Here is a 14,476-nt window from a genome sequence, read left to right as displayed (position 1 = left end):
ATTAGAAAGAAGTAACATTTTAGTCTGTCAGATATTAGAGAATCTTTATAGTGTTTATCTTTAATAAGTACAGTGGGCATCTTTTAATCTCATTAACTCAATATGAACAAAGAGGTATAAGGCAACATCACAAGATATTTCTTCTACTAGATAGATTCATGACATTACTTTTGATAGATTGGTTCCAGCAGGTATTATGAATCTATCTGATAGCTATTCTGTAGTTTTCAGAATTATCCAACTAGAGATGAAAAACCACTACTTCTCAGTTTGGGATAACTTCTGAAAGTCATAGACAAGAACTAAGATAAACCACACCTTAATCAGTGGTTCCCAAAGTATATTCCAAGTCCCTTAGGGGTCCTGAAGACTCTTTCAATGAGTCTGTAAGGTCAAAAATATATCAAAATGATGTGTAATAGATTTAATAGTGTCCAGAAACTCAGGTCCACCCATGACACCTATGAATGTGATCTTATTTGAAAATAGGGTCTTTATAAATATTATAATTAGCTAAAAATGAGGTCCTACTAGATTAGGGTGGGCAGTAAGTCCAGTGACTTGCCCTTAGAAGGATGCCACATGGACCCACAGGGAAGGAGGCCCCAAGACAACAGAGGCAGAGATTAGGATTGGCACGATGGCAGCTACAACCCTAGGAACACCGGGGATTCTGGCGACCACCAGAAACTAGGGGAAGAGGCATGGAACAAATTCCCTCAGAGCTTCCAGAAGGAACCAACTTTCGTAATACCTTGGTTTCAGACCTGAAGTGCAAGAGAACAAACACCTGCTGTTCTAATCCCCCAGCGTGTGCAGACTTGCTGTGGCAGCCTCCAGAAACAAACAGTGTGACCCCCATCAAATCGCCCAGGACATTTCCACAGAACTAGAACAAATCATCCTAAATTTTATATGGAATCACCAATGAGCCAGAACTGCCAAAGCAATACTGAAGAAAAAGAACGAAGCTGGAGGAATAACTCTCCCAGACTTCAGACAATACTACAGAGATACAGTAGTCAAAACAGTGTGGTATTGGCTCAAAAACAGACTATTGGATCAATGGAACAGAATAGCCCAGAAATAAACCTGTGTACTTACATTTGATTAATCTTTCACAAAGGAGGCGAGAATATACAATGGAGAAAAGACAGCCTCTTTAGCAAGGGATGTTGGGAAAACTGGACAGCAGCATGTAAATCAGTGACGTTAGAACACTCCCACACCACATACACAAAAATAAACTCAAAAGGGCTTAAAGACAAATATAAGACAAAACACTGTAAGCCCCCTAGAAGAAAACATAGGCAAAACATTCTGTGACTTAAATCATTGTAATGTTCTAGGGCAGTCTACCCAGGCATTAGAAATAAAAGCAAAAATTAACAATGAGACCTAATTAAACCTATAAGCTTTTGCACAACAAAGGAAACCATAAGCAAAACAAAATGACAACCTACAGAATGGGAGAACATATTTGCAAATGATGTGACTGACAAACGCTTAATTTCCAGAATATATAAACAGCTTATACAACTTAACAAAAACCAAACAACCCAATCCAAAAATGGGCAGAAGACCTAAACAAGCAATTCTCCAATGAAGACATACAAATGTCCAATAGGCACATGAAAAAATGCTCAATTATTGGTAATTATCAGAGAAATGCAAATAAAAACTACAATGAGGTATTACCTCACACCAGTCAGACTGGCATCATTCAAAAGTCCACAGATGATAAATGCTGGAGAGGGTGTGGAGAAAAGGGAACCCTCCTACACTGCTGGTGGGAATGCAGTTTGGTGCAGCCATTATGGAAAACAGTATGGAGATGCCTCAAAAATTAAAAATAGACTTACCATATGATCCAGCAATCCCGTTCCTGGGCATATATCTGGAAGGAACTCAAATTTGAAAAGATACATGCACCCCAATGTTGACAGAAGCACTATTTACAATAGCCAAGACATGGAAACAACCTAAATGTCTAACAACAGATGACTGGAATACTAGCCATAAAAAAGAAGAAAATAATGCTATTTGCAGCAACAGGGATGGACCTGGAGATCGTCACTGTAAGTGAAGTAAGCCAGAAAGAGAAAGATACCACATATCATTCATATGTGGAATCTAAAAGAGGAAAAATGAAGACACTAATGAACTTTTCTACAAAACAGAAATAGACTCACATAGTAAACTTATGGTTGCCTGGGGGTAAAGGGGATGATCGGAAGGGATAAATTGGGAGTTCAAGATTTGCAAATATTAACTGCTATATATAAAATAGATAAACAACAATGTCCTACTATACAGCACAGGGAACTATATTCAGTATCTTGTAGTAACATATAACGAAACAGACTGTGAAAACATGTATATATATGTATATGCATGACTGACACATGCTGTACACCATAAATTGACAGATCGTGAACTGACTACTTTAATAAAAAAATAATAGCAGATTTTTGTACCAAGAAATTGGGTGCTGCTATAGCAAATACTGTAAAATGTGGAAATGTCTTTGGAATCAAGTAATGGGTAAAAACTGGAAGAATTTTGAGCTGCGTGATAGAAAAGATCTGGATCATACCTTGAAGAGACTGTTGGTAGAAATAATGGACATTAAAGACAGTTTTGGTGAGGACTCAGAAGGAAGTGAAGGGGACAGTACAGAATACTTCAGCCACCTTAGAGAATTTCATATCATGAACAATGCTGGGAGAAATATGAACACTAAAGGTGCTTTTGGTAAGACCTCATGTGGAAACAAACATGTCATTGGATAGTGGAGGAAAAGTGATCCTTGTTGCAAAGTGGCAGAAAATGTGTCTGAATTGTGTTCTGCTTTTGAGTGAAAAGTAGAACTTGCAAACAATGAACTTGGATATTCAGCTGACGTTTCTAAGCAAAATTTGGAAGACATGGCCTGGTTTCTTGCTGCTTATAGTAAAATGCAAGAGGAAGGAAATGGTCAGCAGAAAGAAACCAGAACATGGTGATGTGGGAAATTCACAGCCTATCCGTGTTCCAAGGGATGCCGAGATGCGCTCTGGATAGTTCATCAAGGGTGCCGCCGGAAAACCCGGTGGAGAAATCAGGCTCGTGACACAGCCAACCATCTCAGCAGAAGCTCGGAAGAGAGATGAGACTTCCCAGGGAGGATCTGTGGGGACCTTTCAAGTCTACTGGTGTGCAGCCCCTGACGTCCATGGAAGACTGACAGTTTCTGAGGATGTTCTATCAGCAGGAACCCTGCCTGCCTGGCCTAGGGTGGGGGTGGGGGGACAGAGAGGAAATGAGGGAAGGCTGCCGGACCTCTGGGATTCTAGAAGCAGGAAATAGGCTGCCCAGAGGGTAAGACTATCCAGGCTAGGAACTGAGAGGGTGGGGCCAACAAGGCCCCCGAGGATCCAGAGGGTGAGACGGCGAAACCCCTGTGGCCCAGAGGGCAGATCAAGACACAGATGATTCTTCTGAGGCCCTGAAACATAAAATCTACCCCACTGCATTGCAAACACACTAGACCAGTGACTCCTTTATGCCTCCACTTTCTCCTTCTGGAATGGGAATGTCTGTCCTGTGCTTATCCCACCATTGTATCTTGCAAGCTGACAGCTTGTTTTCTCATTTCACAGGCCCACAGATGGAGAGGTCACTAGGATAGGTCAGCAGAGCCTCCCCCAAACCTAATTTAGATGATGAGATGTGGAACTAACAGAGCTGATGATATTTAGATGAGATTTTGGACTTAGAGTTAATGCTGGAATGGGTGACGACTTCAGGGAATGCTGGATGGAGTGAGTGTATTTTGCGTGGGAGATGGATGTGAATTTTGGGGGTCTGGGGGAAGACTGTACTGAGTTTGCCCCCATAAAACTCATGTCTACCAGAACCTATGAATGTGACCTTATTTGTAAATAGTCTTTATAGATGCAATCAAGTTAAGATGAAGTAACGGCTGTTGCTCTTATAAGGAGAGACAGAAATACACAGGGAAGAATGCCACTTGGAGACAGAGCCAGAGATCAGGGTGGTGCAGTTATCAGCCAAGGATCACCAAGGACTGCTGGCAACCACCAGAAGTTAGGAAAGAAGCGTAGAACAAATTCTCTCAGAGCCTCTGGAAGGAACCAACCCTGCTGACACCTTGATTTTGAACCTCTGGCCTCCAAAACTCCAAGAGAATAAATACCTGTTGTTTTAAGCCCCCTGATTTGTGGAACTTTGTTATGGCAGCCTCGGGAAACTAATGCAAGATGTTATTTGCCTTTTCCTCTCATTAGTGCATACAGTGGACTTTTCCAGAGACTATGTGATGTGTGATATGGTGACAGGCTGAATACAGAGCATATGTGATAATCCAGCCATGTTCTATTAAGCCAGACATTAAAGAAATTCATAAAAATGTAAAACAATGCTCCTCTTACTAAATTTTTGGAAAATGGTTATTTTTCATTAACAATTTATTTCTGTTAATGTACTGGGTTTATTATTTTTTAAAAAAAGAAATTTTAAAATTTCCCCAGTTTTAATTCTAATTTTGTAAATGTTGATAAATGTGACCCATATAAATAAAAGCTTTGGGGGCTCCTCAATAATTTTTAAGAACATATAAGGAGACATAAGTCCAAAAGATTTGAGAACCACTGGCCTAACTGAGTTCTCGAGTCCAAAAGGACATGTGCTGTTTCTTTTTGGGAGAGTCGCATCAACATCGAAAACAGCACTTGAGAATGAACTTTTAGAATCACTGAAGCAGGTGGGGTTTTTACTTCTTCAAGATTCTCTGAGCTTCATTTTCCTTATTTGTAAAGTGGGGAAAACATCTATTTTGTAGATGGTATGAAGATTAGACAGACAGTGAGTATAAAGGGGTAAGCTGTTACAGTTATTAAAAACAAGTATTTCCACCGGACTAAGAGGCTCATTGGTTCCTGGCTGTTAAGAAGACAGGAACAAACTCGAGGTCTAAGGCTGCAAATCTGAATGGGTGACAATCAAATTACCATTTATTACTTACCTGACCTACTATGGAGAAATTTCACGGGACATGAAGACTCCAAGGGCAGAGGCAGAAATTGTAGAAATCCTCTGGACCATGGGGTTTTCTTTACCCTGGGGAAAATCTTTTGGTCTCTTCTCATAATTGCTGCTTGTTAAAACTGGTAAAATACTCATTAAGGACTATGATTTTCACGAACAAATGATTTGTATATGTAAACTCAGATAACATTTTAGAATTAGAATCTCTTCTCTAGCATCATTAGCTCAATTTTAGGTACTTTTCTATCTAATGCAAATTCCATGTGCTCAGGCTTAGGGGATGAAGTGTGGGTATTGATCTTCCGTGTATGTTTTTCTGCAAAGTGTGACTGGCCTTTCTATAGGAGCCATCAGTCACCATAATCAGGCCCCAGACTACATCAACATCATGCTTTTTTGGTGGGGAGGGGGATAGATATTGGGAAATAGTTTACGAACTACCATTGTTTACATTGGAAGTAGATTAAAAATCTAATAAAACTCTTTCCCCATCTTTCTGTGCCTGACAGGGTGGTCTCTGTAAGCAAGGAAATAGAAATTTTATTAGCATAAATGTAAAATTATTTAATTGCTGTGATCAACAGCAGGGTTTCAGTTACTTTGGATCACATCTAGGTGACTCGATAAAGAAGTTGTGCACATATACATACACACACACACACATACACAGACACATACACAATGGAATATTACTCAGCCATACAAAAGAATGAAATAGTGCTATCTGCAGCAACATGGATGGACCTAGAGATTATCACACTAAGTGAAGTTAAGTCAGAGACAGACAAATGTCACATATCACTTATATGTGGAATCTTAAAAAAATGATACAAATGAACTTATTTCAAAGCAGAGATATAAAGACATAGAAAATAAACTTAGGGTTATCATGGAGAAGGGGAGTAGGGGAGGGATGAATTAGGAGGGATTTGCAGATATTGACTACAATATATAAAACAGATAAACAATAAGGTCCTACTACATAGCACAGGGAACTATGTTCAGTATCTTGTAATAACCTATAATGAAAAAGAATATGAAAAGGATTATCTGAATCATTAGGCTGTACACCAGAAATACAACACTGTACATCTACTGTACTTGAATGAAATAAAATTAAAAAAAAAAAGATGAATGAAGACAAGTCCTTGCCCTAAGAAATTTAACTCTCTGGTTTTAAAAATAGAATAAATGGAGTTACGGAGTGCAGATCTGAGGGGACTGGACAACAGCATTTTGACTTCTGTGTTCTCCTTACTCAAATGTAGTTTTTGCACTGCATGTGACTATTCAGATGGAACTCTGAAGGATATTTGCTTCCACGGGTAAGAAGAGGATGTCATGCTCAGTCATAATCTCAATATTGTGGGAGATGTGTGCTGACCCCCGGGCGCCGTCCTCTCCGACAGCCATGGCAAATAACTCCACTTGCAGCTCTGTCTGCAGACCAGCTGCCACCTACAAGACAACGTAGCTTTAGAATCAGGCATGAATGAGTTCTAACCTTGGTTTTAACATGACTTTGGACAAGCTACTTAAACTCTCTGATCTTGTTTTCTCATCTGTAAATTTGTCACTAATGAATGATTGCTGTTCCAGCATTTAGAAGAATTACTTCACAGATTAGTTAGGTAGAATTCCAAGTGGGACCCAGGATATGCTGCTGAAGGAGAGAAGCAGGGGCTATTTAGGAAAAAGCATAAGGAAACTAAATGCCAGGGTGCAGGAGGGGGCACTGAGGGCAAACTTTTATAATGTCTATAATTGTGCTATTTCTTGAATATCAGTAGCAAGTCTCTATTATTGTCATCCTTGCAGATAATGATACATACACTTACTCCAAGAGAAATATAAATTTAATCTTAAATTTAATCTAAGAGATTGGGTGAACACCACAATTTCCCAGCCCTGCACCTTGGTTTACTGTATTCCTAGTGTAGGACCTGTAACCTGGCCAAGCCAGTAGAGGGAGACAGAATTAGTTTAAATGCCAAACTGCTTAGATCTGAAAGCTACACAGACGAAGTTCATATCAACAAAAAAGAAACCTGATATATACAATGAAGACGCAACACAGCAAGGACTGGGCTTCTGGCCTTGTTCCTTGAAAAGAACACTAGCCGGGAAAGAAAGAGCGGTTTGTACTTCTAAGCTGCCTCTTGAGGAGGTGGGTTACAAAGAGGATTTGAGAACAGTTATCTGAAAAAAACAAGTGAGAAACTACCACATGGAAAGCAATTAGATACGAACGGAATTTGTTTTTTCTTCAATAGAGTTTTATAAATAATAGAGTGGAAAACTGTTTCAGTTTTTTCAGCACTGTGCTTGTGAACGTCTGCATGCTGGAAGAATTCCAACAGCTCTGTTTCTGAGACCTGGACCGTTAGCTCTCCAAGCCCAACAGTCAGAGCCGGGCTGGGGAGTGACGACACTCTGCACGTGGGGCGGGAGTACCGCCATCACACTGCTGCACCCTCCCTTGGAGGACATGCATTTAGTGTTGGCAATGAACCAAGCTGAACGGTGGCTAGATTTAGATACGAAGAAATCTGCAGGTTACATTTCTGCCAGAGCCAAAATCTACTGTTAAAGAGAAAAAAAAACAAACAAAATAGCATAGACTGAGCTTCAAAGAATACAAGCTGATTTTCTGGTACATAAAAGGTGGATCCAGCCGTCATTTTGGCATAATCCCTACTTTAAATGAGAAAGACTTGCGAACTTCTCAGAACAGCAGAAGAAGAGCTTGCTTTGACCATGTCTCTGCTTTATGTTGTGAAGGTTCTGAAACTTGGACATAGCACAGTGATGAAATGTTTCAGAGAGGTACTCATGGATTAGTGGGTCTAGTCCCCAGATGTATTTCTGTTTGGAACTGCAGCCTATATACCTCTGTTTTATAGATGCTAAGATATTGTAACTGGAAGAGGGTTAGGAATTGATCAGGTTAAGCTCCTTTCACAGATGAGGAAAACAAGGTGCAGAGGATTAACGAACACCACCACCGAGCTGCTTGGTGGCTTAGTCATGACAAGAAGCCAACTGACTTCGCGCTTTTCCCAACATACAAGAACTGTGGCTGCGTTAAGATCTTGGGCTTCAGTGAGCACTGTGAGCCGGTTATGGACCGGGATGCCCTTGCTCAGCGCTCTCACGAGCCCGTGCACACCCCCATCTGTGATGAACGGTTCACGTACCCACCAGACTTCTCACGTCATTCTGTCCCTCCATCACACATCTCTTGAGAGCCCACCATGTGCCCCGCTCTGTAAGCTTCTTATGTGTCTCACTCATTTCTAACATCCCCAGTACCCTGGGCATATGGGAGGAACTTAAAAGTATTTTAGTGAAATGAAAGGAGTGATAAATCAGCCAGATGGTACACTGACCAAGAAGTAAATATTAAGGGGGGAGGGTATAACTCAGCGGGAGAGCGCATGCTTAGCATGTAGAGGTTGTGGGTTCAATCCCCAGTAATTAAAAATAATCCATTTAAAAATAAAAATAATTCCCTGACGGGGAGCCAAAACAATAAAAATATAAATATAAATAAACCTAATTATGCCCACCAAATAAATAAATAAATAAAAGTTCCTTTAGAAAAAGAAAGAAATGTTAAGATTTACAAGTGTGGTTTTATTACATTTTGAGGCAACCTTTTGTTGGCATCATACTACACTTCTAAAATTATACTTTGAAGTAAGTGGCAACACACCTTTTTTTATACTAAACACCTTATTTGTAGGAATGTATCAAATAAAATCAGAGCAGGTTGACATTTTAAAATTTATATTTCCAGAGATTTTTGAAGAAATAAGACAGCTCGTAAATTTAAATATGCTACTATGTTTAAGTAATATTCTCCAGCAAATACCAAGTGAACAAACCAGATTTACATAAAATAAAAAGAATGAGATATTTATTTTTCCAAGGGATTTTTCACTTTGTAGAAGGATTTGTTACAGGATATCTTTAGGTTATCAGCTTCCCAAGTGTGTATTAAATCATAACTAATTTTTTAAAAGGTATATATTCTCATACAACTGTACAGAAATGCAGCATTGGGACAAGTGAAGTGAACTTCAGAAATGTTTCCATAGCTGGAAGTTAAACTCTATTTACACACAGGGCATGCTCATGGTTGTTACACAAAGTAGGTGACATCAAGCTTTAAACGGAACGGGTAGGATGACTTAAAAGGTCACTTCACTGGAAACACACACATATTCGTATGCACACACATGGACCCACACAACAGACAGAACACAGGACTTACAGGCCCAGGTTTGTAGGTCACTTTCAGTCCTGTGCTGGGAGGGGGCTGCTTCACCCTAAACCTACCAGGCAAAAAGATGGGAATACATTTATGTCATAACGAAAAACACGAGCACGAATGCACTAGGAAGTAATCAAAGCAGGAAGGTGTTAATATCCCCTACACAGGAGGGCGAGGTCCAGACCATTAGAAAAACAACATAATATTCAATTGGAAGAAGAATCTGGAGCCTGTTTCACAACTGCCTTTCCAACAGTTTTCATCGGCGTCAAACAGACTCCAACACGTTTCCACCCTTTGTTATCGGATGCTGACTAGCGCCTGGGGCCCGGGCAGAGTGTTGTGAATGTTTGGCTGGAGTGTGCATCGCAGCGTGGCCGCCAGCGTGAACACAAATGCTGACTGCCAGATCATTAAGCTGAAGAATAAAGGCTCTTTTGGAAAGCAGTGGAGCGTGGAAGCCAGTCTTGCTCTGTCGTGGTATGGGGTTTGCGTGTTTGGGGAGAAGAGAAACAGAAAAGGCTCAGAAAACGTTGGAGAAGTTGAAAAGCCCCGTGCTCACAAGTGGTGCCTATTGATCACCTCCCCTTCCTGTGGTTTGCGGGTTCTGCCTGAAGGTTAAAGCCCTGGAGTAAATTAACGTGCCGAGGAAAGCCTACCTCCACGTCGACCGCAATCCCACACCCTCTACCATCAGCTTTGCTGTCTGCCCTGCAGCGGCTGAACTGAGCAAGCGGAGGAGGGAAATCTCTAAAGCTAAAATTATGTCCTGGACTCACAGTATCTGCATGGATGAGTTTTAATAGTTTGAGGTTGCCTCTCGATTTCTCCCCACCCACTCTGTTGGCAACAAACCGAAAAACCAGTAACATCTGATCTGGTGGCCTGGGTCCCTCTCAGGTTCTTTCTGAGGAAGTGAATGTGATTCCTGAAGTTGAGGATCTGCCTCAACTGAAATGGGACAGTGATCTTTTCAGCTGGATGCTCCCGTAGCATTGCTCCATCTGATCTCCAATCCTGAGTCTAGAATCACAGACATGCTTGGAGGACTTACCACTTACACGAACTCTGCAACTGAAATAAACATTTATTCCATTTTTTTTAGAGGGGAAAAAAATCCTGCGTAATCCTGAAGTATGATTCAAAGTAGAAGAGAGGAGATTTTGTAACTGTGAGCTGTCTTGGTAGAGATGGTATATTGACCCAATGGGAAGGACCAATCTCCCACAAGAAGCAGTGATCACAGCTGTGTTGACAAAGCAAGGTGCTCCAGGGAACTGGGCAGGAGATCTGAGATCTACCTTCGCTGCAGCCTGTAAGACCTTAAAACAAGTTACTCAGTTTATCCCTTTGTAAGAGTCTCTACAAGCTCTAAAATCCTATTGGTTTTGACCTGAAAGTTAACGACTCATTCTTTCTAGTCACTGACTGCCAGATACAGTATATTTTCAATTGGGAGCACAGACTGTGAGTTAAAGTATTTGTTATTAATTCCAAGTCACATCATCAGAGTCAGAAAGACCCTGATGATTCAGGGTTAATTTTTTTCCTTTTTGCCTCAATTATGCAGGATTAATGTAATTAAAATCACATCGAGATCACAAAGTGCAAACAAATGGTACCTGGTATTAGAGTTGGTGGTGGATTTGAGAAACAGACTTTCAAGTTTTGTGTGTTATTTATTGTAACACGTATACAACTTCCCCTTCAATTTTTGCTAGTGCAGATCAGGTCTTCTGTTTCTTCTACTGAAGTATGAATAATAATTAATGGGAAGGCAAAGAAGCACTAAACATAGCTGAGGCTTGGTAAATACTGATTTGTTGAAGAATGAATGAATGGATGAGTTAGTGAATAAATGATTGAATGAATGATGTGGAGATTCAAGAGTTAAGGTGCACTTAACAGTTCAGTTCAATAAACATTCACTGAAGTAGGCAGCCGAAGAAAAGTCACAGAGTAGGGGAGGTGATCTGGGCAGAGTCTGGAGCCTTGACCTCACCTGCATAAGTCCACTCCAACATTCTTGAGCTTTACAGTGGTTGCATAGGTGTGTCCTTCTTTGAGCACTCCAAACTTCACTGAGGGTGGGAGAAGGTGGAATCCAAAAGGGGATGAACTTGCATTATTAATGGCAGCAGATGCAACAGAAGATGTTCTCACTCTTCCTCCAACAGAATCTTGCACCTTGTATTGAGGAAAAAGCAATGAAATATAATAAAATGGTTTTATTTTGCATTCCCAATATAAGAAAAAGGTTCTGCCCTAACCCACCCCAGGCCATGCAGCAAACCATGCAGGAAGCTTACTCTGTGCTCCAGCCAGCCTACAGCTACCACACAAGGCAGGGCCTTGCAGCCAACTGGGCCAGGACCAGCCCTGCCTACCGGCGAGCCCACAGTGGTAGGCCCTGCCACAACAGAAAGGCACATGCAGCCCACATAAAGGCACCCTCAAGTACACAGATCTTATGACTAGAGGGGAGCATGCTGCTGGGCCCATGGGACATCTCCTACATAAGCTGACTTCTCAAGATTAGGCAATGTAACCAACCTACATAACACCCAGAAATAAACATAGAGAGTTGGGCAAAATGAGGAGACAGAAATATGTTCCAAATAAAGCAACAGCACATAACCTCAGAAAAAGAACTAAACAAAGTGGAGATAAGCAATCCAGCTAATAAAAAGCTGAAGATAATGATTATGAAGATGCTCACTGAACTCGGGAGAAGAATGAATATGGTGAAAATTTCGACAAAGAGTTAGGAAAAAAAGAATCAAATGGAGCTGAAGAATACAGTAACTGAAATAAAAACTGCACTAGAAGGAACTGACAGTAGACAAGATGATGCAGAGGAATGGATCGGCAGTAGGGAAGGCAGTAGTAAAAATCACCTAAGCTGAACAGAATAAAAGAAAAACACTTAAAAAAAATAAGGATAGTTTAAGAGCCCTCTGGAACAGTATCAAACATACTAACATTTGCAATACAGGAAACCAGATGAAAAAGAGAAAGAAAGAGACAAAGAACTTATTGGAAGAAGTAATAGCTGAAAACTCCCTGACCTGGAAGAGGAAACAGATATTTGAGTCCAGGAAGTATAAAGTCCCAAACAGGATTAACCCACAGAAGTCCATATCGTGACACATTAAATTAATTAAAATGGCAATGAAAATGACAAAAACTTAAAGATAAAGAGAGGATCTTACAGCAGCAAGAGAATAGCAACTAGGAACTCCCACAAGACATCAGCTGACATCTCAGGAGAAACTGGGCAGCTCAGAAAGGAGTGGCACAATATACTCAAAGTGATAAAAGGACAAACCCACAACCAAGAATACTATCACGGCAAGGCGATCATTTAGATTTGAAGAAGAGATAAAGAGTTGCACAGACATGCGAGAGCTGAGAGTTCAGCACCACTAAACTGGCTTTACAAGAAATATTCAAGGGACTTCCCTAAGCAGAAAAGGAAAGGCCACAACTATAAATATAAAAATTACAAAAGGAAAATATCTCACTGTAAAGGCAAACATTCAGTAAAGGTAGTAGATCAACCACTTTTAAAGCTAGAAAGAAGGTTAAAGGACAAAAGTAGTATAATTATACATGTGCACAAGGAGTAGTTAAGGGATATGCAAAACAAAAAGATGTAAAATATGACATCAAAAATATGAAATGTGGAGAGGAAATGAAGAGTTGTTACACTATGTTCAAATTTAGGAGATTATCAACTTAAAATTATCATATAAATGGCTATATGCTGTCATATAGGAATCTCATGATAACCACAAGCCAAAAACCTGTAACAGATGCACATATAAAAAAGAGAAAGGAATCCAAACATAATACTAAAGATAGTTATCAAATCATACAGGAAAAGACTAAAGGAAGAAGATGGAGGGAACAAAAAAGAACTATGAAAACAACCTGAAAAAAGCAACGAAGTGGCAGTAAGTACATACCTGTCAATAATTACTTTAATGTAATGGACTAAGTGCTCCAATAAAAAGACAAAGAATGGTTTAATGGATTAAAAATCAAGACCAATTATTATATGCTGCCTACGAGAGACTCACTTCAGATCTAAAGACACACACAGACTGAAAGTGAAAAGATGGAAAAAAGTATTCCATGCAAATGAAAACGAAAAGAAAGCCAAGGTGGCAATACTTACATCTACTTGCAATACTATTTGCAGATGACATGGTACTATATATAAAGAATCCTAAAGACGTTACCAAAAACTATTAGAACTTGGTAATAATCCATATCGTAATAAGAATTTGGGTTACACAATATTTGCATTTATCAAAAGTCAGCAAATACATGCCTAATATTTTTGCATTTTATTGTATGTAAATTATATATTGAGGAAAAATATAAGCAAACATTGAATTCTAGCTTATGATCTGCGTGTTTGAGTATTTAGGGCTAAGTGCAGTAATGTCTGCAATTTACTTTGAAGTGCATCAAAAAACAAGATGGATTAATGGATAGATAGAAGGATAGATAAGTGATAAAGCAAGTATAATAAAACATTACTGTAGAATCTTTTAAAAAAAACCATACACACTATTAGAACTGATAACTTAATTCAGTAAAGTTAAAGGATACAAAGTTAACATACAGAAATCTGTATTTGTTGCATTTTATACACTAATAACGAACTATCAGAAAGGGAAGTTAAGAAAACAGTCCCCTTTACAACTGAGTCAAAAATAATAAAATACCTAGGGATAAATCTAAACAAAGATGTAAAAGACTTGTACTCTGAAAACTATAAGACATTGATGAAAGAAACTGAAGATAACACAAATGGAAAGATACATTGTACTCATAGATTGAAAAAATATTGTTCAAATGACCATACTATCCAAGGCAATCTACAGATTCAGTGTAATCCATATCAAAATATTAAAGGCATTTTTCACAGAATTAGATCAAATAGAACTAGATGAAGTAATTCTAAAATTTGTATGGAAACATATAAGATCCCTAATAGCTAAAGCAACCTTGAGAAAGAACAACAAAGCTGAAAGTATCATGAACTCTGATTTCAAACTATACTACAAAGCTATAATTATCAAAACAGTATGGTACTGGCACAAAAAGAAACACACACACATCAATGGAACAGAACAGAGA

At 39.4% G+C, this 14,476-nt stretch overlaps 1 protein-coding gene across 1 annotated transcript in view; it reads right to left on the bottom strand.

Moving 5' to 3' along the window:
* Positions 1–5,008: 5,008 nt before the first annotated feature.
* The window catches only part of SPAG17 (sperm associated antigen 17), a 190,430-nt gene continuing 180,962 nt past the window's right edge, over positions 5,009–14,476 (bottom strand). The window contains exons 45-48 of the mRNA XM_006184295.2: positions 11,328–11,512; positions 9,326–9,386; positions 6,363–6,507; positions 5,009–5,171 (exon numbers count right to left, since the gene is read on the bottom strand). Coding sequence (XP_006184357.2) covers positions 5,035–5,171; positions 6,363–6,507; positions 9,326–9,386; positions 11,328–11,512 — 528 coding nt within the window. The 3' untranslated portion in view covers positions 5,009–5,034. The remainder of the gene's footprint in view (positions 5,172–6,362; positions 6,508–9,325; positions 9,387–11,327; positions 11,513–14,476) is intronic.

Source organism: Camelus ferus, chromosome 9, assembly GCF_009834535.1.
Source record: "Camelus ferus isolate YT-003-E chromosome 9, BCGSAC_Cfer_1.0, whole genome shotgun sequence".
Classification (NCBI taxonomy): domain Eukaryota; kingdom Metazoa; phylum Chordata; class Mammalia; order Artiodactyla; family Camelidae; genus Camelus; species Camelus ferus.
The sequence above is the reverse complement of the archived record's forward strand: the minus strand, read 5'-3'. Positions and strand labels throughout refer to the sequence as shown.